This window comes from Nerophis lumbriciformis, linkage group LG03, assembly GCF_033978685.3.
Source record: "Nerophis lumbriciformis linkage group LG03, RoL_Nlum_v2.1, whole genome shotgun sequence".
NCBI lineage: Eukaryota > Metazoa > Chordata > Actinopteri > Syngnathiformes > Syngnathidae > Nerophis > Nerophis lumbriciformis.
This window is the reverse complement of record NC_084550.2, coordinates 57324508-57346055: the sequence shown is the minus strand read 5'-3', so window position 1 is coordinate 57346055 and position 21548 is coordinate 57324508. Positions and strand designations below refer to the sequence as shown.

Below are 21548 nucleotides of genomic sequence, written 5' to 3'. Positions count from 1 at the left end.
AGCCGCTGTGCTCCTCGCCGCCTCTTCAACATCATTTGGACGTTATTAACGTTGTGAAATATGAATATTAATGAAGTCTTACCTTCCTCAATAAAGCGTGTAGACAAAAAGACAGGAAGTTACTATTCATCTTCACTACCATCAAGTGTTTATTTCATCATCTGGGTAATAAATGGGTTGGCTCCTGGTCCTAACAGAACAATAAAATAAACATCATTAGACAGAATGATCAGGGGAAGAAATGAAAGTACCCTGTGCTCACCACCATGGTAAGAAATGTATGAAAATAATATTTGTACATATTTATATTGATCAAGGTGTGTCTTGGCTGCTGACATCTTGGTGACGGTGGAGGCCAAGAGTGGAATGTTGTCCACTGGGAAATCTCACTTAGAACTGCAAAACAAGAAATAGCACTTAGTATATGTTTACTGTAGCTTGGATTGAAGTGTGTATTAATGATGAATGCCGTCAAATAAGGTGAACTGAAACAATAAATGGAGGTGAAAAGGTGGACACTGACATTTTTGAGGAACTCCTCAGCGACGATGCGAGCTCTGGCGTTGACGGACAGTTTCATCTCGCTGATCTCCTTGTCGATCTCCTCCATGAAGTGAATGACAAAGTCCACCAGCTTGTGTTTGTACATCTGCTCCGTGTGGAAGTTGGTGATCAGGAAGCTGATGTCGTAGCCCTGCACACGCACGCGCACGCGCACGCACACACACACACACACACACACACACACACACACACACACACACACACACACACACACACACACACACACACACACACACACACACACACACACACACACACAACAAACATACACACACAATGTAACCTACAACTTTATGCGTTGTTATCAATTACACTCTCCATTTTTTCAGTCATAGCCAGCTTTACAGATGCCACGTCTGCCTGTGTGTGTGTTGTAGTAATCTCATTCTGATCATAGTGTTCAAGTGATACAGGTGTGTATGATTTGTGCTGATATCAAGGCTGCAATATCAGCATCGTTGGAGCTGTCACGCCAAATTTCTTCCCCCCCCATTTACTTCCGGGGTCATTTCCTCTTACGTCATTGACAGCTATTGATAACACTTCGGCTTTGACACAGGACAGCAGCACACACAATATTGTAGTGAAATGGTTTCAACAATAATGTTGATTTAAAGTACAGACATTTAACAGTATTATATATTAATTAATATTTTTTGCACGTTACCACGAAGACAGAAGTTCCCAGCAGCGGCCCTAACCTTAAATTTTCCCTAACACTCCGCCTGGAATTTTTCGAAGCCTGCTGGTGTTTGACATAAGTCCCCTGGGAAAGATGAAGACAAATGTCATTCAGTGACACCACCATTTTCAGGAGATTTGGATTCTATCGATCGCTGTCAATGACGTAAGAGGATATGACCCCGGAAGTAAATGGGGGGGAAGGTTTTTGTAGGGGGAAGAAATTTGGCGTTACAGAGCCAAGGCCACTACTGCCGTCCCTCGCCGCGTCACGCTGCATAGATACCGTAATTTTCGGAGTATAAGTTGCACCGGAGTATAAATCGCACCAGCCGAAAAGGCATAATAAAGAAGGGAAAAAACATATATAAGTCGCACTGGAGTATAAGTCGCATTTTTTGGGGAAATGTATTTGATAAAAGCCAACACCAAGAATAGACATTTGAAAGGCAGTTTAAAATAAATAAAGAATAGTGAACAAGAGGCTGAATAAGTGTACGTTATCCATCCATCCATTTTCTACCGCTTATTCCCTTTGGGGTTGCGGGGGGCGCTGGAGCCTATCTCAGCTACAATCGGGCGGAAGGCGGGGTACACCCTGGACAAGTCGCCACCTCATCGCAGGGCCAACACAGATAGATAGACAACATTCACACTCACATTCACACACTAGGGCCAATTTAGTGTTGCCAATATGAGGCATAAATAACCAACTGAGAAGGTGCCTGGTATGTTAACGTAACATATTATGGTAAGAGTCATTCAAATAACTATAACATATAGAACATGCTATACGTTTACCAAACAATCTGTCACTCCTAATCGCTAAATCCCATGAAATCTTATACGTCTAGTCTCTTACGTGAATGAGATCAATAATATTATTTGATATTTTACGCTAATGTGTTAATAATTTCACACATAAGTCGCTCCTGAGTATAAGTCGCACCCCCGGCCAAACTATGAAAAAAACTGCGACTTATAGTCCGAAAAATACGGTTATATCATGATAATACATGTCTGCTGTGGTGTGTCCCTCTACAGCAAGGGTGTCCAAACGTTTTTGTACATTCAAGTTGCTAAAACCTGTCATGATCTCACATGACAGTCATTGTTAGTTTCTTGTATTTTGTATCATTTCCTGTCCAGCGCGGTTATTTTACGTTCCACATCCTGTTTGCCTCCATTTTCTATCACTTTACTGGTCAGAGTGTTGGCTCAATCACCTGTCCCTTATTTGGCAATTAGGGAACACCTGGTTGCCAATCAGAATATTTTTCCGGACTGGATTATTTTATTTTGCTCGATGTTGTACCTTTGCGTGCTTTGCGCTTTATTCGCCCGTTTCCATTTGTGCGCTTTCCAGCTCTTTGTTTTTTTGTTACGTGCCTTTCCCTAATAAAGAGGGCTACTTTTCTGCACTTGCCGACTGTCTCTGCACGGAAACTCAACAAAAGCCAATACAATGTAGTTTAATCAATTCTTCTTCTTGTAATTCTTTATCATTATTATACTTTAGCACACTCAGAATCTTACATATCTTGCAAAATGTGAACATACGTTCATCAAACATCATGTAAAAGATGCACAGGCCATTTTGGTTTTCAGATCTCATTTTGGGGGAGAATTGGGCTGGTTCCATTTTGCCTTTGTATTTTTGTTTGTTTCTTTTCTAATCAAAAATGTGTTGATCTAGTGACCAGGGGTCGGCAACCCAAAATGTTGAAAGAGCCATATTGGACCAAAACTACAAAAACAAATCTGTCTGGAGCCACAAAAAATGAAAAGCCGTATTACATACAGATGGTCTGTCATGAGATATACATTGAATTAAGAGGACTTAAAGGAAACTAAATGAGCTCAAATATACCTACAAATGAGGCATGATGATGCAATATGTACATATCGTTCGCCTAAATAGCATGTTAGCATCGATTAGCTTGCAGTCATGCAGTGACCAAATATGTCTAATTAGCACTCCACACAAGTAAATAACATCAACAAAACTCACCTTTGTGCATTCATGCACAACGGTAAAAGTTTGGTGGACAAAATGAGACAGAAAAAGAAGTGGCATAAAACACGTCTTAGAAAGTCGGAGAAAGTTATAGATGTAAACAAACTACGGTGAGTTCAAGAACCGCCAAAATTAGTAGGACAAAACGGCGCTCGCCAAATACTCGAATCAGTGAAGCATGTTTAATATAAACAGTGTGATTTATAACAATTAGGGAGGTTTGTGTTATGTTTGTCCTCCTACAGAAACCATATTAACACAAAAAATATAATTTTTTCCCCTCATCTTTTTCTATTTTTCATACATTTTTGAAAAAGCTCAAGAGAGCCACTAGGGCGGCGCTAAAGAGTCGCATGCGGCTCTAGAGCCCTGATCTAGTCTGTAGAAGGTGTCAAGGGCCAATAAAAAACTTTGGACGCCACTGTTCTACAGTGTAAAGCCACTCCTAAATCCGTAATCCTCACCCCCAAACAAACTACATTTCTTACAAGTATCATTATCAACGGAGGAAAAAGAATAGCTAAACATGATACTGTCAATACTAAAGTGATTAGAGTTATATAGTATTTATTATCAAATAATGTTTTGTTGTTTTTGTCATTGTTTACAAACTCAGGAAATAAGTCCCTGGACACGGGAGGGTTTTAAGGGCAAAGGGTTCAATCAGAACCAATAGTAGGAAATAAATTAAATATTTAATTGATATTGTTACACCACCATCCTGTGTTTTTGTCTTGCTCATAATTGTGATCAAAAATGTAATCAGCATTGGCACGACCAATACTTGGTATTGGACCGATACCCAAATTTGTAGTATCGCCCAAAACTAATGAAATGTGTTTTGTTACATTTTACAACAGAATGTAAGCAGATATTAACAGTAAATTAGCAAGTATATTAATAATATTTTAAATAATACAACTGAAAATGTTGTTTTATATGCAGTAAATATGTTACTGCATATGACAGCAGCTTGGTTCTATTATCATTTATAAATCTAATGACACATGGTGATATAATATCATGATATAGATTTCAGGCTGTATCGTACATCTCTATTTGGAGGTTTGTGGCTTCACTCTATCATAGGTTTTATTCCCCCAGCTTATTTTACGTATTTTTGGTCCGAATGAAGCATTTTCAAGAATAAAATGTGTAAATGAAGTAAAAATATGAATACTACAGTAGTATTGGCTACTTATCTTGTCTGGAGGGAGGTTTTTAGTCCATAGAGGCAAAACAAAATGGTACAGATATAGTTTTGTCCCAGCTGACATCACAAAACTAAAACTGTAGTACCTATTTTTACCTATATTTATTTTTGTGCAATTTATTATTTTTTATATATAAATATATAAACTATTGCAGTGTCGTATGGTGTAACACGTATCCCAGTTATCTTAAAAAACTGGAGATTCTTCAGAAGAAAGCCATACGTGTTATATCATGGGCAAACTTTAATGCTCCCTCAAATCCTCTTTTTATACTCTGAAGCTTACGGAGTGCAACAGATTGCACAGTGCTTGTATTATGTATAAGCTAGTATATGGATTATATTCTAGACTCTGCCAGCTCATTCCAGTGACCGCTACTTCTCATAGACATAACACTAGAAGTAAACCTTCATTAAGAGGGAAAAATCGTCATCTCAAGTGTACAAGCTTTAGTATAGCCTGTAGAGGCCCGATGAGATTGGAATGAGATTGATAGCTCTATAAAAGAATCAAATTATTTAAACATTTTTAAAAAGCGTTTTAAGCTAAATTTATTGCGACGTTATGCTTAGTACATTTAGCACACCTCTTATGGTTGAGGAATTCACATTCGTCACATAATTTTGGTCTTGACCTCTGTATGTGTGATTAGATTATCGCACGTCTTCAAGATGCAACATTTTAATCAAATTTGAATAATAGGATATTGAGACTGATTTGGTGGATTTAAAGATTCCTTTTTTATTGATAAATGAAATTGTAAATGGGTATTTGGTGGGTAGATTCTGAAATGTATTGTATGATGAGGTATATTTTAACTGTGGGTCCCTGTCCATAAGCTGTGTGCTTCTAGTAGGGGTGTAACGGTACACAATAATTTCGGTTCGGTACGTACCTCGGTTTAGAGGTCACGGTTCGATTCATTTTCGGAACAGTAAGAAAACAACAAAATGTAAATTTTTGGGTTATTTATTTACCAAATTTGCAAAATCTTCCACCAAAAATATTTTTCTTAGTGGAATATTTGATGTGAAGTAATGGGAACCTTAGATAGGTCAATAATTCATAATAACATTGATTTTGATTCAATATTATGTTTTGAGCAATGACAGTTTGAAAAAAACAGCTTTGTTTTATTAGTCAACATTGCAACTTTTTCTAAATTACATTTAACCTTTAAGCTTTTTTATTTCACTTTTGTTATGTTTTTGTTTATTTTAATAGTATTTTTAGAATGTGCCGTGGGCCTTTAAAACATTAGCTGTGGGCAGAGGTGGGTAGAGTAGCCAGAAATTGTACTCAAGTAAGAGTACTGTTACTTTAGAGATTTATTACTCAAGTAAAAGTAAGGAGTAGTCACCCAAATATTTACTTGAATAAAAGTAAAAAGTATGTTGTGAAAAAACTACTCAAGTACTGAGTAACTGATGAGTAACATACACACACATATCATATATATATATATATATATATATATATATATATATATATATATATATATACACACACACTAGAGATGCGCGGATAGGCAATTATTTCATCCGCAACCGCGTCAGAAAGTCGTCAACCATCCGCCATCCACCCGATGTAACGTTTGATCAGAACTGCACCCGCCCGCCATCCGCCCGTTGTTATATATCTAATATTAATAAAAAAAAAAAAAAAAGGGTGAAAACTACGCGAATTGCACCTTGTGCAGACAAGATTTTTCGATCGGACACGGAGGAATTAGCGATGTAAAAGACCACGTTGGGACAAAAAAACACAAGTCTAATGCCGTTGCTAGCGATACAAGTGGAAAACTTTCAACGTTTTTCGTCGCCCAAACAGATTCTTTGGATGTGATAAATGCCGAAGTTTTATTTACGGAGGCAATAATTGAGCATGGACTTCCAATCGCACTGGCTGATCACATGGGACAGTTACATGTTTGTAATGCAACCTTTAAAAATCATTACGCGGTGATCGCGATCCCAAAAATAAACTTTTCTTGCATGATAATGTCCAGAAAAATTCGCTTTATATTACTATAAAGTCCTTTTAACGAATGAGTTTGATGGTTTATCACAAACCTTAAATGAAAGAAGTCCTTTGTTCTCCTGCACCTGCATGCGCAATCCTGTCGGCTGTATTTCACAGCACGACATACCAGAGGTGTGGACTCGAGTCACATGACTTGGACTCGAGTCAGACTCGAGTCATGAATTTGATGACTTTAGACTCGACTTGACAAAATGTAAAAAGACTTGCAACTCGACTTAGACTTTAACATCAATGACTTGTGACTTCACTTGGACTTGAGCCTTTTGAATTGACATGACTTGACATGACTTGCTACTTTCCCCAAAACCCAAAGATGAAAAAGTTATTCGGGAGCGCTCCGTATTTTTCATTGTGTACTTGTCTATCAGCGTTGCGTGTGTCAGCTGGTGTGGTCTCAGTACAACAGCCAATCAAATTAGATCTACCGTACTTTGTTTTCATCACACAGCATTCATCCAATCAAATTGCAGGACAACCAACGAAGAAGACATGTCCAAACCACACGCCAGTGAACAAAAAATGATACCTAAAATAATTTTGTTTGGGTATAAAAATTACGAGGTGGTCAACACAAAACGGTTTGCAGTATGCAACACATGCGGTTCGAAAATTACTGATGGAGAGGAAACAACTTCCAACTTCGTCCGGCATTTGAAGTTGCACAAAGAAGGGTAAGTTTTGAATGTAAGATAACGTTTATTGGCTAAGTAACGTGACTTTTATTTGCTGTGTAGTTAAATCAGTGAGGCTGTAAACTCACTGCTAACGTTATAACGTTATTGCAAACACGGGAATCTGTTGCAGTTCACTACCTTATTCATACTTTTTGTTCAGTGATTTTTTTTAAGCAGGGTTACGTTAGTCAATATATCACACGTAACGTTAGACGGCGGTCAGCAGCACCGCGTATTTTAGCCACCTAAAAAAAGACAAAAATAGTAAAATAAAGGTCAGTTAAAATGTATACTATATTATGAATATGTGTACCGTTTTAGCTAGCTTTCTGACATACTGTTGGTTGTTTACCTCAGTGGTCCCCAACCACCGGGCCGCGGCCCGGTACTGGTCCGTGGATCGATTGGTATCGGGCCGCACAAGAAATAATTTTTTTTTCTTCTTTTTTTAATTAAATCAACATAAAAAACACAAGATACACTTACAAGTAGTGCACCAACCCAAAACAACTCTCTCCCCCCTTTTGTTCTGGGCATTGAACATGAAGACTCTTCCTTCACTGTTCCGAGCGGCCATGAGAGTCTTGGCAGTGCCTGCCTCCAGTGCTCCAGTGGAGCGAGTTTTCAGCCATGGTGGCATCATACTACGCCCCCATCGTGCACAAATGACTGACAGACTCTTGGCTAATTTGGTCTTTTGCAAATGCAATGCAGCATAGGGCCCTGACATATAAAAAGTACAACTTTTTTGTTATGTTCACGTATATGTCATGTTTTTTCAATGTTAACACTTTTGTACAAATAAGTACATTTGCACTTTATTTTTCAATGTGTTTGTTCTGTAAAGGAATGAGTTAATGTTTTAAATGACTGGTGAATAGTGCTATTATAAAGTGCAATGTCAGCACAATTTTCTTTCCTGCAATTTAAAATGCACTTGTTTTAATAAATAAATACAGCGTTTGAAAAGCATACACAATCTGTGTTAATATATTAGTCTGTGGTTAAAAGGACTTGAAAGGACTCGAAACTCAAAATGCAGGACTTAGGATTTGACTTGAGACTTTCCAGTCTTGACTTTGGACTTGACTCTGGGCTTGCCTGTCTTGACTCGGGACTTGACTCGGACATGAGGGCAAAGACTTGAGACTTACTTGTGACTTGCAAAACAATGACTTGGTCCCACCTCTGCGACATACTGTTAAAAGTGTTTATACTATTTATACTTTCAATTAACAAATTGAAGTCTTGTGAAAGGTTGACAGGATAACTGGCATTAACTGTCAAAATAATTTCAAACTATTGAAGTTAGCTTACAGAATAAACATGTCAATCAACCCATATGATTTTTGCTGTAATATTTTTGTTTTGAAAAGTCACTGTGACTAATAGAAAAGTGATGGTTTTAGCAACATTTTAACCTGTCTGAATGCTAATAATCATTTTGCGTCGGGGGGCGAAGCCCTGAACCCTCCACCAGGACTTTGTCCTGGACCTACCGGGGCCTGCGGCCCTTGGACCCTGGCTACTAGGTTTTTCTGATTTAAAAGTTGGCAGGTATGGTGAGGTTATAAAGCTTTTGCCTGTTAAAGAAAGGAGACTGATCCAATGCACAGACATTCGCGTGCCACGCTGTCACGACAGGGGTGGCAAGCAGGTAAGCTGCGCGGGCGGAGCGCGTGGAGTGACCCATGTTACGAGCCCCCGGCCACGGGGGTGGCGGGCAGGTAAGCTGCTTACCTGCTGCGCGTGACGCCGGCCGAGGCGAAAGCGGACGAGGCGGGGTGTCGGTGCGGTGGGCGCGGTAGTGACCCTGGACGTGCGTCGGGCCCTTCTCGCGGATCGCCTCAACTACGGCTCCCGGTGGGGCCCTCTCGGGGGAAGGGGCCTCGGTCCCGGACCCCGGCGAGGCGTCCCTTCTCCGCTCCGTAAAAGTGTCCATCTCTTTTCTTTTTTCTTCTTCTGTTGTGGCATATGCTGCAGGTGCCTGCTCGTTTTTCGTATGTGGGTAACAACATTTAACTATGTATATATATTTCCGAATTGGTTTAACTGCCACCCGCAAAAAAAATAAAAAAAATAAAATAAAAAAATATTTTTAATTAATCCGCCCGACCCGACCCGCGAGCGGATAAAATCTTATTTTTTTTAATTTCATCCGCCCGATCCGCGGATAATCCGCGGACTCCGCGGTTGTGTCCGCAAACCGCGCATCTCTAATACACACACACACACACACACACACACACACACACACACACACACACACACATATACATATATATATATATATATATATATATATATATAAATACATTGATATATACAGTATATAATTTATATTTATTTATTTTGCCGTTTTTGTTTACATGTTAAAGGTGTTTTAATGAATATACATGCATGTTTAACACATATAGATTCCTTTCTTTCATGAAGACAAGAATATAAGTTGGTGTATTACCTGATTCTGATGACTTGCATTGATTGTAATCAGACAGTAGTGATGATAACGGCCACGTTTTCAAATGGAGGAGAAAAAAAGTTCCTCCTTTCTGTCTAATACCACATGAAAGTGTTTGGTTTTTGGCATCTAATTTGTCCAGCTTTCATATTCGTTTTTATACACTTTACAAGAAATACATTGGCGGCAAACTCCGTAGCTTGCTAGCTTGTTTGCGCTGGCTTTCAGAGACTCTTATTTTGAAAGCGCATGCGCGATGGAGCGGCACTTTTATTGTGAAGACAGGAACTGTGTAGTCAGTCTTTAGGCTTTTGACGGGATGTACGGTTGAAATAAAAAAAGGGTCTTTTTTCCTTCACAATTTTGATTGATTGATTGGAACTTTTATTAGTAGATTGCACAGTACAGTATATATTCCGTACAATTGACCACTAAATGGTAACACCCCAATAAGTTTTTCAACTTGTTTAAGTCGGGTCATGTGACCGCCTGGCTCTGTTTGATTGGTTCAACGTCACCAGTGACTGCATCTGATTGGTGGAACGGAGTGAACGTCACCAGTGACTGTATTTGTTGAAACGCAGGCACTATGACAGACCAAAACAAACAAAGCGTGCATTAACAGATCGATAAAAATTAGTAGCGAGTAGCGAGCTGAATGTAGATAAAAGTAGCGGAGTAAAAGTAGCGTTTCTTCTCTATAAATATACTCAAGTAAAAGTAAAAGTAAGTTGCATTAAAACTACTCTTAGAAGTACAGTTTATCCCAAAAGTTACTCAAGTAGATGTAACGGAGTAAATGTAGCGCGTTACTACCCACCTCTGGCTGTGGGCCGCAAATGGCCTCCGGGGCACACTTTTGACACCCCTGCTATAGATGATAAAAAATGTAATGTGATAAATCTATGGATAAAAAACAGAGCCTGGCGACGCATGCGCGTTTATCATAACTCTCTCTCTGTCTCTGCCCCTCCCTCACCAATGCTGCTGCTCGCACAATTTGTTTTGTTTTTAACCCCTTCTTAACCCTGAACGTACATTGAAAATACACGCAATCCTAACTCAAAATGCCGGACATTTGAGGCATTTAAGAAATTCCGCCCTGACAGCTCCGCAAAAGAGGACATGTCCGGTGAAAAGAGGACGTATGGTCAGTCTATCGTAGGCCGTTAGCAGCTAGCATGCCGTGTGTTGTGCCTCGGTGTGCATTGTTTACACAACGTGCGTTACGCTACTTAATATGTCCGTGTGGAAACTCGTTCGGTACACCTCCGAACCGAACCGAAACCCCCGTACCGAAACGGTTTAATACAAATACACGTACCGTTACACCCCTAGCTTCTAGGAATGACCTTTTTGCAGAACGGACTCTGATATTAACAAAAGAAACAATAATGAAATACAAAACTATGTTTGTCTGTAAATAAAAAAATAAATAAAAATGGTGTTTTATTCTAGCTTGTCCCAAATCTTATCTGAGTGGGATTTTATATGTTGTATTCCTTTTTATGGGGAACTTTGAGTACCGTACATGTACTATGTTGTGATCTTGGCAATGTTTGTGATGCTTGTTATGTGGTTGGTCTTTGTATTGCATATCTAAGATGTTACTTTCTCTGTATGTTAAAATGGATGGCCTGATCTTGCTGGTTGCAAAACAAGTTTACCTTCGGCTACTAATAAAGTAACCTAACTTAACCTAACGCGTCTTCTGTCTATGTTACTATACTGGATTAAAGGGGTATAAAGGTGACATGTGGGTGTTATTTCTCGTCTAGAGGGCTTTTATAATGTTAAAATCTATTTGGGGAGTCGTAAACAATTTTTTATGACAATATTTGATTTATAATGACTAATTCCTACTTCACGAAAATTAATTTACCACGGTCAGGCTGGAAACCAATTAAGAGCGATAAACAAGGTGTTGACTGTTGTAAAGATAAGTTGAGATCTCCTCACCTCCACTGGTTTCCTCCTGAGGATAAAGAAGTTCTCGGCTCTCATCATCATGAAGCGCATGAATTTGTGGCACAGAATCTTCTCAATCTCGTCTGCCTGGTTGTGTCGTGGAGACACTTGTTGTCATGGTGACACACGTACCGGTACACGTTTTTTTTAAAGCTGTTTGGGTTGATGCTCACCTGCTTGACGGCGATGCTGACTCGGACCGAGTTGATGGAGCCCTCGATCAGAACTTTCTCCTTGTCGTTGCGGCTGATGACGACAGGCTGCAGGAGGAGTTCTTTACTACTCCTGAAGGAAGACATCAGGGAGGGTTGAATGTTGTGTTGTTTGTTCATGGCATCTCCCAGAAGCATGGGACTCACCGCACTTCCACCTCAGGCTTGTTGTGTCTCTCCACCACCTGGGAGGAGAAGTTCTCCAGGCACAAGGCGGCCTGCAGGGTGGCCCGCACAGCGTTCAGATAGGGTCGCAAAGTGGCCGTCTGAGGGAGGACAGATAACACTGATGAGTCCAATTAGGTTCATTAGGTCTTCAACTAATTATGAAGTGAAGTGAATTATATTTATATAGCGCTTTTCTCTAGTGACTCAAAGCGCTTTACATTGTGAAACCCAATATCTAAGTTACATTTAAACCAGTGTGGGTGGCACTGGGAGCAGGTGGGTAATGTGTCTTGCCCAAGGACACAACGGCAGTGACTAGGTTGGCAGAAGCGGGGATCGAACCTGGAACCCTCAAGTTGCTGGCACGGCCACTCTACCAACCGGGCCACTCTACCAACCGAGCTATACCGCTATATGCAATTCTTTATTCTTGTGTGTTTATTTCCGTACCTGACAGTTTCGGCTATAAATATATACAAATAAACACACAGGTCTGGCTATAAGAATAAAACAATGGAACAACACTGATGACCAGACAATGCTCATGATAACCATACAACTTTTCATAATTTCTTTCAGATCTTTAATAGACTGCATTACTTGGCAACAGCCAGCAGAGGGCGCTGTTAATTCCTTCTCAACCAAAGCATGAATGACCTTACACTTATTAATCTTTTTTTTTCTTCTTTTTTTTAAGTATGATTGTGTGTGTGCGTGTGTGTGTGTGTGTGTGCGTGTGTGTGTGTGTGTGTGTGGGGGGGAGGGATTGTAATTTCTAAAACAAAATGCTTTTTAAAAAAAATTATATTTAATAGCATTAGACATAATAATATACACTTGTATATAATTAATAATAATATAGATTTATAAAAATACATAATACTTAACAGACCACCACATATATTAAAAAATCGGCTAATATTATGTTTTTAATTGTTGGGTTTGATTTTCTTTTTTAGTTTTTTAAAAACTGAAATTTTCAGGATTTTTAAAATCTGTTTATATATATATATATATATATATATATATATATATATATATATATATATATATATATATATATATATATACATATACACATACTTTTTTTTTTTTTTTAAATTAGTTTTTATTTTACACAAGTTTTCCAAAAAAAAAAAAATACCTTTTATAAAAATGTATTAATATACTATGATAGATAAACACCAGAAATGCATACATAACACCAGGAAACGTTTGGTAGTTTTACTTAAATAAATGGATATACAGTGTATGATTAATTATAATAGCAAATACATTCAACTCTAATGTATTTGCTATTAGGTTTTCTAAATTATTTATTATTATTTCAACAGTAAACAACTATTTTTATGTTTATGTATTTATTTTGTAGATGTGATATATTCTGTACTTTGTATTGTAAAATACATGCACTTTCTGAAAATGTGATACTATATATAAACAAGACAATAGAAACTGCATTTTTTTTTTGGCTTTGAAAATGTCAATATTGTTTTAATGGTTTTGTCTGTCTATCTGTGTTGGCCCTGCGATGAGGTGGCGCCTTGTCCAGGGTGCACACCGCCTTCCGCCCGAATGCAGCGGAGATAGGCTCCAGCGACCCCCCGTGACTCCGAAAGGGACAAGCGGTAGAAAATGGATGGATGGATGGTTGAGACTTTGATTTGATGTTTATTCTTTTTTTTAACTATTAGCTAAAATTTACAGAATTATTCTTTTGAATAGTTTTTTCTCTGTTCTATTTTTGTTCTTTTGTTGTTGTGATCTAGAAATATAAGACAAAACAATGTGTTACAAGGTTGTGCATACTTGCATAAGAACAGCAAACGTTTGGCTTTTTTTTTTACATGTATATTGTTAATTTCACATTTTTAATCGTTAGTTTTAAAGTAATTGCACTTATAATTCAAGTCATTTTAGTAATAGCCATAACATTGAAGTAAGACCGACATCTGACGACTTTCTAAAAATGTACTATGATAGATAAACACCAGAAATGCATACATTACACCAGGAAATGTTTGGTAGTTTTACTTAAATAAATGGATATACAGTGTATGATTAATATTGTGTCGAGTTTAATATATTTGCTATTAGGTTTTCTAAATTATTTATTATTTCAACAGTAAATAACTATTTTTATGTTGTTGTTTTTTTGTATGTATTGTTTCATGTATATTCATATATTTATTTTGTAGATGTAATATATTCTGTTTATGTATTGTAAAATACATACACTTTCTGAAAATGTGATACGATATATTAAGACAATAGAAACTGTATTTTTTTGCTTTGAAAATGTCAATATTGTTTTAATGGTTGAGACTTTGATTTGATGTTCTTTTAAAAAAAAAAAACTATTATCTACAATTTACAGAATTATTATTTTGAATTGTTTCTTCTCCTTTTCTATATTTTTTACATACTTGCATAAGAACAGCAAACGTTTGACAGTTGTTTTTTTACATGTATATTGTTAATCACATTTTTAATCGTTAGTTTTAAAGTAATTGCACTGATAATTCAAGTCATTTTAGTAATAGCCATAACATTGAAGTAAGACCGACATCTGACTACTTTCTAAATATGTATTAATATACTATGATAGATAAACACCAGAAATACAAACATAACACCAGGAAACGTTTGGTAGTTTTACTTAAATACATGAATATACAGTGTATGATTAATTATGTGTTGAGTTTAATGTATTTGCTATTAGGTTTTCTAAATTATTTATTTATATATATATACTATTTATATGTTTATGTATTTAATTTGTAGATGTGATATATTCTGTACTTTGTATTCTAAAATACATACACTTTTTGAAAATGTGATACTATATATTGACAAGACAATAGAAACTATTTTCTTTGCTTTGAAAATGTCAATATTGTTTTAATGGTTGAGATTTTGATTTAATGTTTATTCTTTTTTTTTTTTTAACTATCATCTACAATTTACAGAAATATTATTTTGAATTGTTTCTTCTCATTTCTATATTTTTTATTTTGTCGTTGTGATCTAGAAATATAAGACAAAACAATGTGAAACAAGGCTGTGCATACTTGCATAAGAACAGCAAACGTTTGGCAGTTTTTTTTACATGTATATTGTTAATATAATGTTTCTAATTGTTAGTTTTAAAGTAATTGCACTGATAATTCAAGTCATTTTAGTAATAGCCATAAGATTGAAGTAAGACCGACATCTGACTACTTTCTAAAAATGTATTAATATACTATGATAGATGAACACCAGAAATACAAACATAACACCATGAAACGTTTGGTAGTTTTACTTAAATAAATGAATATACAGTGTATGATTAATTATGTGATGAGTTTAATGTATTTGCTATTAGGTTTTCTAAATTGTTTATTATTTCAACAGTAAATAACTATTTATATGTTTATGTATTTAATTTGTAGATGTGATATATTCTGTACTTTGTATTCTAAAATACATACACTTTTTGAAAATGTGATACTATATATTGACAAGACAATAGAAACTGTATTTTCTTTGCTTTGAAAACATCAAAATTGTTTTAATGGTTGAGATTTTGATTTAATGTTTATTCTTTTTTTTTTTAATATACTATGATAGATAAACACCAGAAATACAAACATAACACCAGGAAGAGTATTTAAATACTAATGTATTTAATGTATATTTATATATTTATTTTGTAGATGTGATATATTCTGTATTTGTATTCCAAAATGCATACACTTTCTGAAAAAGTGATACTATTTATTAACAAGACAACAGAAACTGTATAATTTTTGGCTTTGAAAATGACAATATTGTTTCATTGGTTGAGACTTTGATTTGATGTTTTTTTTAACTATTATCTAACATTTACAAAATTATTTTGAATTGTTTCTTCTACGTTACTGTTGTTGTGATCTAGAAATATAAGACAAAACATTGTGAAACAAGGCTGTACATACTTGCATAAGAACAGCAAACGTTTGGCAGGTGTTTTTTACATGTATATTGTTTATATCAGGGTATTTTTTGTTAGTTATAAAGTAATTGCAGTTATAATTTAGGTCATTTTAGTAATAGCCATAATATTGAAGTAAGACCGACATCTGATGACAGTGGCTCAATAAAAAGTGCAACAACAAGCGCTTATGATCATGTCTAACTTGTAATTGTCCTTTCACCTATAGACAAATAGACGGAATAGAAATTGAAAGAGTAAATGAAACCACATTTCTAGGTATAATAATTGATGATAAATTGAACTGGAAATCTCATGTAAAAAATATACAACATAAAGTAGCAAGAAACACGTCAATAATGAATAAAGCAAAACATGTTCTAGACCAAAAATAATTCCATATTCTCTACTGCTCGCTAGTGCTAGTGTTACTTTATACGAGTTATTGTGTAGAAATACAGGGAAATAACTACAAAAAAGATCAGTTAGAATATTACATAATGTTGGATATTGAGAACATACATCAACAATCAATCAAAGTTTACTTATAGAGCCCTAAATCACGAGTGTCTCAAAGGGCTGCACAAGCCACAACGACATCCTCAGCTCAGATCCCACATCAGGGCAAGAAAAATCTCAACCCAATGGGATGACAATGACAAACCTTGGAGGGGACCGCAGATGTGGACTTCGAATGGATCTAGCATAATATTGTGAGTCCAGTCCATAGTGGATCGAACATAATATTGTGAGAGTCCAGTCCATAGTGGATCTAACAGAATAGTGTGAAAATCCAGTCCGTAGTGGATCGAACATAATAGTGTGAGAGTCCAGTCCATAGTGGATGTAACATAATAGTGTGAGAGTCCAGTCCATAGTGGATGTAACATAATAGTGTGAGAGTCCAGTCCATAGTGGATCGAACATAATAGTGTGAGAGTCCAGTCCATAGTGGATCTAACATAATAGTGTGAGAGTCCAGTCCATAGTGGATCGAACATAATAGTGTGAGAGTCCAGTCCATAGTGGATCTAACATAATAGTGTGAGAGTCCAGTCCATAGTGGATCTAACATAATAGTGTGAGAGTCCAGTCCATAGTGTGGCCAGCATCATACAAACCCTTTATTTCAGTGGTTCTTAACCTTGTTGGAGGTACCGAACCCCACCAGTTTCATATGCGTATTCACCGAACCCTTCTTTAGTGAAAAATAAAATGTTGGTTTTTTTCAAATTCAAGACAAAGTTATATGTTTTTGGTAACACTTTATTATGGGGAACATATTCTAAGTAACAAAGACTTAATTTAGAGTTTTTTGGACACTAGGGGAACATATTCTAAGTAACAAAGACTTAATTTAGAGTTATTTGGTTAGGGTTAGGGTCTGGGTTAGGGTTATAATAAGGCCATGCCGAATAAAGCATTAATAAGTACTTAATAATGACTACTTGAGAGCCAATATGTTACTAATTTGCATGTTAATAAGCAACTAATTAATGGTGAATATGTTTCCCATACTAAAGTGTTACCATGTTTTTATACTGGTACACAAAATGAACCGTGCATGAACATCACCTTGTTCAAACAACAAAACCAACACAGTGCATAAACTCACAACAAATTACACACCTGCAAATCAGTCTGACTTCTGCTGTTGCCGTATCCTTAATACGCCGATAGGGAGAAATTTTTATTTACACGATGAGTCGAGTGTGTCTTGACCTCCGCCGAACCCCTGAGGTCGACTCACCGAACCCCTAGCGTTCGATCGAACCCAGGTTAAGAACCACTGCTTTATTTATTGAATCAAACATACTGAAATTCCACGACATAGTGAATTTGCAAACAGCTAAAATTATACACAAAGCAAACTATAATCTGCTACCAAAGAATATACAACAATTATTCTCAACAAAAGGAGAAATATAATCTTAGAGAAAAATTTAATTTAAAACATTTGTACGCACGTACAACACTTAAGACCTTCAGTATATCTGTACGTGGAATTAAATTATGGAATTGATTAAGCAAAGAAACAAACAATGTACTAATATGATCCACTCCAAGAAACTCTTCAAATTTAAAGTGTTTACAAAGTACAAGTGTACAGCTCCACTAATGGACATTGGAGTGTTACTTTCAAAGGCAAAATTAAAGTATTGCGAGAAACATAATTGTATATGGGACTTTATTGCATTATATGTATAGTACATGTTCCAAAAAGAAAAAAGCATAAAACACCACCAGAATTACAGATATTACAAGTCAAAGTGATGAAGCTTAGTGTTACGCTCATGCCTTGGTGTAACTAAACAATAAAGTTAAAGTACCGGTACCAATGATTGTCTCACACACACACTAGGTGTGGTGAAATTATTACCCTTAATACCCTATAACAGTGGTTCTCAACCTTTTTTCAGTGATGTACCCCCTGTGAAATTTTTTTTAAATTCAAGTACCCCCTAATCAGAGCAAAGCATTTTTGGTTGAAAAAAAGAGATAAATAAGTAAAATACAGCACTGTTATCAGTTTCTGATTTATTAAATTGTATAACAGTGCAAAATATTGCTCATTTGTAGTGGTCTTTCTTGAACTATTTGGAAAAAAAGATAGGTTTTTATTTATATTTATAAAGGATTTTTGAATATTTAAAAAAAATCTCACGTACCCCTTGGCATACCTTCAAGTACCCCCAGAGGTACGCGTACCCCCATTTGAGAACCACTGCCCTATAAGATGAAGGCAATTGCATTTTATTGATATTTGAAATGTATTCAATGTTTATAAATTAATATTTAAAAATACTAAATGTAAAAAAAGGGAATAAATATTCAAAATAAGATCATTAAATGAAATCTAGTTTGGTTACGCCATCATGAGCGCAACACAAGGTTGTAAAAGTTTCAACTACAATTCTAAATAAGATGTCAAAAGCAAACTGAAATCAAATACACACAGCTTAAAGATTGATCAATACCTATTTAAATTTAGTAATACATAAATATGATGACTATCAAAATATAAAATAAATATACCTGAACAGAACGCTCATGATAGTTACACCAAAAAGTAACGCTATGAATCACGTTTTTCCAAGTTTTTGGGGCATTTTTATGCTATTTCCAAGCATCTTCTTTTTGTTATCGTTGATTTTAAATGGTCAAACTAATGCATATTATATATGCATTCCCTAGTAAACAAAAAAAAGTAATATTTATTTTGATTGTTACATTTTGAAGTACATTTGTGCAGGTGGGTGCGAATGTACCCATTACCAGAGATGTACATACAAAGAAGAACCACGATAAACACTCTGAATTTATTTCATCCATCCATCCATTCATTTTCTAGATAATCTTACTCATCTCACCAAATGAAATATAACTCACTTCACCATTTATTTATTTTTTATTGTTACTACTTATGAAGTATATTGTGAATAAATTGAGAACAGGAAGTGAACAAAAGTTTTAGCAACTGCTATGTAAAGGAAAAAAGGGGGTAGGATTAAATAAGCTCTGCTTCTTCCTACTCCTTTTCGAACATGTTGAATAGAGAAACTGGAAATTGTGATGCATCATGTTGTATGCATGCATGTTCCAAATAAACTCAACTTATTTATTAAGATAAGAGGTAAATGTAGTTTGATGAACATTAATCAGAGGTGTTGCAATCAAAGCAGCAAACTGACAGCTGGCTACTAAAGCAGCTGTTAGCTTTAGCTTCCGACTCTTCCTCTTTCCCGGCAGCAAACGGACCACGACGTTATCAAACTATACTGTATAGAACATTATAACCCACGAAAGGCAATTATAGACCATTTGTGAATGTACAGTATTTTGACTAATGAATGAATGAATGAATGAATGAATGTGACTATAGAGGGCCGTCTAGCTAAAGTGTTAGCTTGCTACCTTACCAGCATGTTTTAATAAAACCAGTGGATAAATTCACTTTAATGTCCATCAAAACACACATTTAATTACTAATAAACTACCAAACAGTCACTAAATAGTAATACATGTCGAACTTAGCTTACCATTTTTGTGTGAGGAGAGGTAGCTACAGGCGGAAGTAGCTTCTTCTTCTTCTTCTTTTTCTTCTTCGTGGTTGTTCACGGCGGTTGCACTAAGATAGTGCATTACCGCCACCCTCCGCATATGAATGATATGTTTTTATTTTCATATATAAAAACAAATAGTGTCTAGTCCAGGCCTGGGCAATTATTTTGACTCGGGGGCCACATTTAGAGAAAAAAAATGCGTCTGGGGGCCGGTATATCTATTTTTAGGGACACTAATACAAAACTTCACAATAATGTCTGATTGAATGCTAAAAACGTTATGACAGACCGCCTTAAAAAACGTAATGGAATTTTAAATTTTTCTATGAAGGATAAAACACTTAATATTGACCAAATATGAACGTCACACCCCCTTTCGATCGACATATTTTACAATCAAGTGAAACGCAACAAAAATGCAACAAACAGTGAAATATGAACGCGAAGGGTACAAAATAAACCCACCTACAATCTGACATATCTGATACATCACTAAGCTTTAGAACTTTGTTGTGAAAATCTCCTTCCGCGTCTGTGGAAACGCTTCCCGCCCATGTTACACCCCTGTAGAGGGGGGAATATTGAACAGAAACATGGACACGATGCTCACTCATTCAGGTCCAGTCTGTAATGGACGAATGAAAGAACTTGTCTCCCTCTAATGGGTAAGCCAGGCAAAAGTAGTTGAAACCCGATCAGTGACAAAAACAACAAATAAGCATTTTTAAAACGCAGGTACTAAAGAAAAACAACATAAAACCAGGAAGTATTTTCCAAACAAACATTAGAATGTTTTTAACACAGATTACTATTTTTTGCATTTGTCTTTTTAGACTCTTCTGCACCAGGCAACAGTAATCGATGGCAGATCACCTTATCACAGTTTCTTTTCCTTCATACCCTTTTTTAAACTTTGTAAAGTAATTAGTTATGATGTTTTTTCTCCCTTTTTTTCTTACTTTTACCAGATACTATAATGAATTAAAGCTTTGTTTTTCTTCCTTCCTGTTTACTGTCTGCATGTTCACATTTACAGCAATTTTATAACTACTACACACTCCCCCTCAATATAGATGTCGTCCTCGACATTCATCGAATAAGGCAGTCACATAGTATACAATTCAGATTCTCAACAGTTCGTGCATGGACACTCGGCCCACCCAAAGTCCTTGCGCTTAACCGGTAAAGTCTATTCTAAATCGCAGCTGTTTCAACAGTCCAGGACGAGTGTGCGTGTGTATTAACACTGCTTTCGCAAAAGTCCATGAGTGTAGCAGGATGTGTGTGTTTGTGTGCACTCTGCTTTCGCAAAAGTCCATGAGTGTAGTGGGATGTGTGTGTTTGTGTGCACTCTGCTTTCGCAAAAGTCCATGAGTGTAGTGGGATGTGTGTATGTTTGTGAGCACTCCGCTTTCGCAAAAGTCCATGAGTGTAGTGGGATGTGTGTATGTTTGTGAGCACTCTGCTTTTGCAAAATTCCATGTGAGTGTGAATGTGCGTGTCAAAGAGTCCATGAATGTATGTGTA

General features: G+C 36.3%; 1 protein-coding gene across 2 annotated transcripts; it reads right to left on the bottom strand.

Annotated features, from left to right (window-relative positions):
• Nucleotides 1–125: 125 nt before the first annotated feature.
• On the bottom strand, nt 126–20099 carry LOC133587304 (actin-related protein 2/3 complex subunit 4). Of its 2 annotated transcripts, XM_061939839.1 has the most exons (6): nt 19998–20099; nt 11982–12100; nt 11796–11907; nt 11614–11709; nt 524–694; nt 126–396 (listed from the first exon to the last, which is right to left on the bottom strand). In XM_061939839.1, the coding sequence occupies exons 1-6, from the start codon at nt 19998–20000 to the stop codon at nt 391–393; spliced, it is 507 nt and encodes a 168-aa protein (XP_061795823.1). In that variant the 5' UTR covers nt 20001–20099; the 3' UTR covers nt 126–390. The 2 variants fall into 2 exon arrangements, with proteins under 2 accessions (XP_061795823.1, XP_061795831.1); XM_061939847.1 differs by lacking the exon at nt 11614–11709.
• Nucleotides 20100–21548: the final 1449 nt, after the last annotated feature.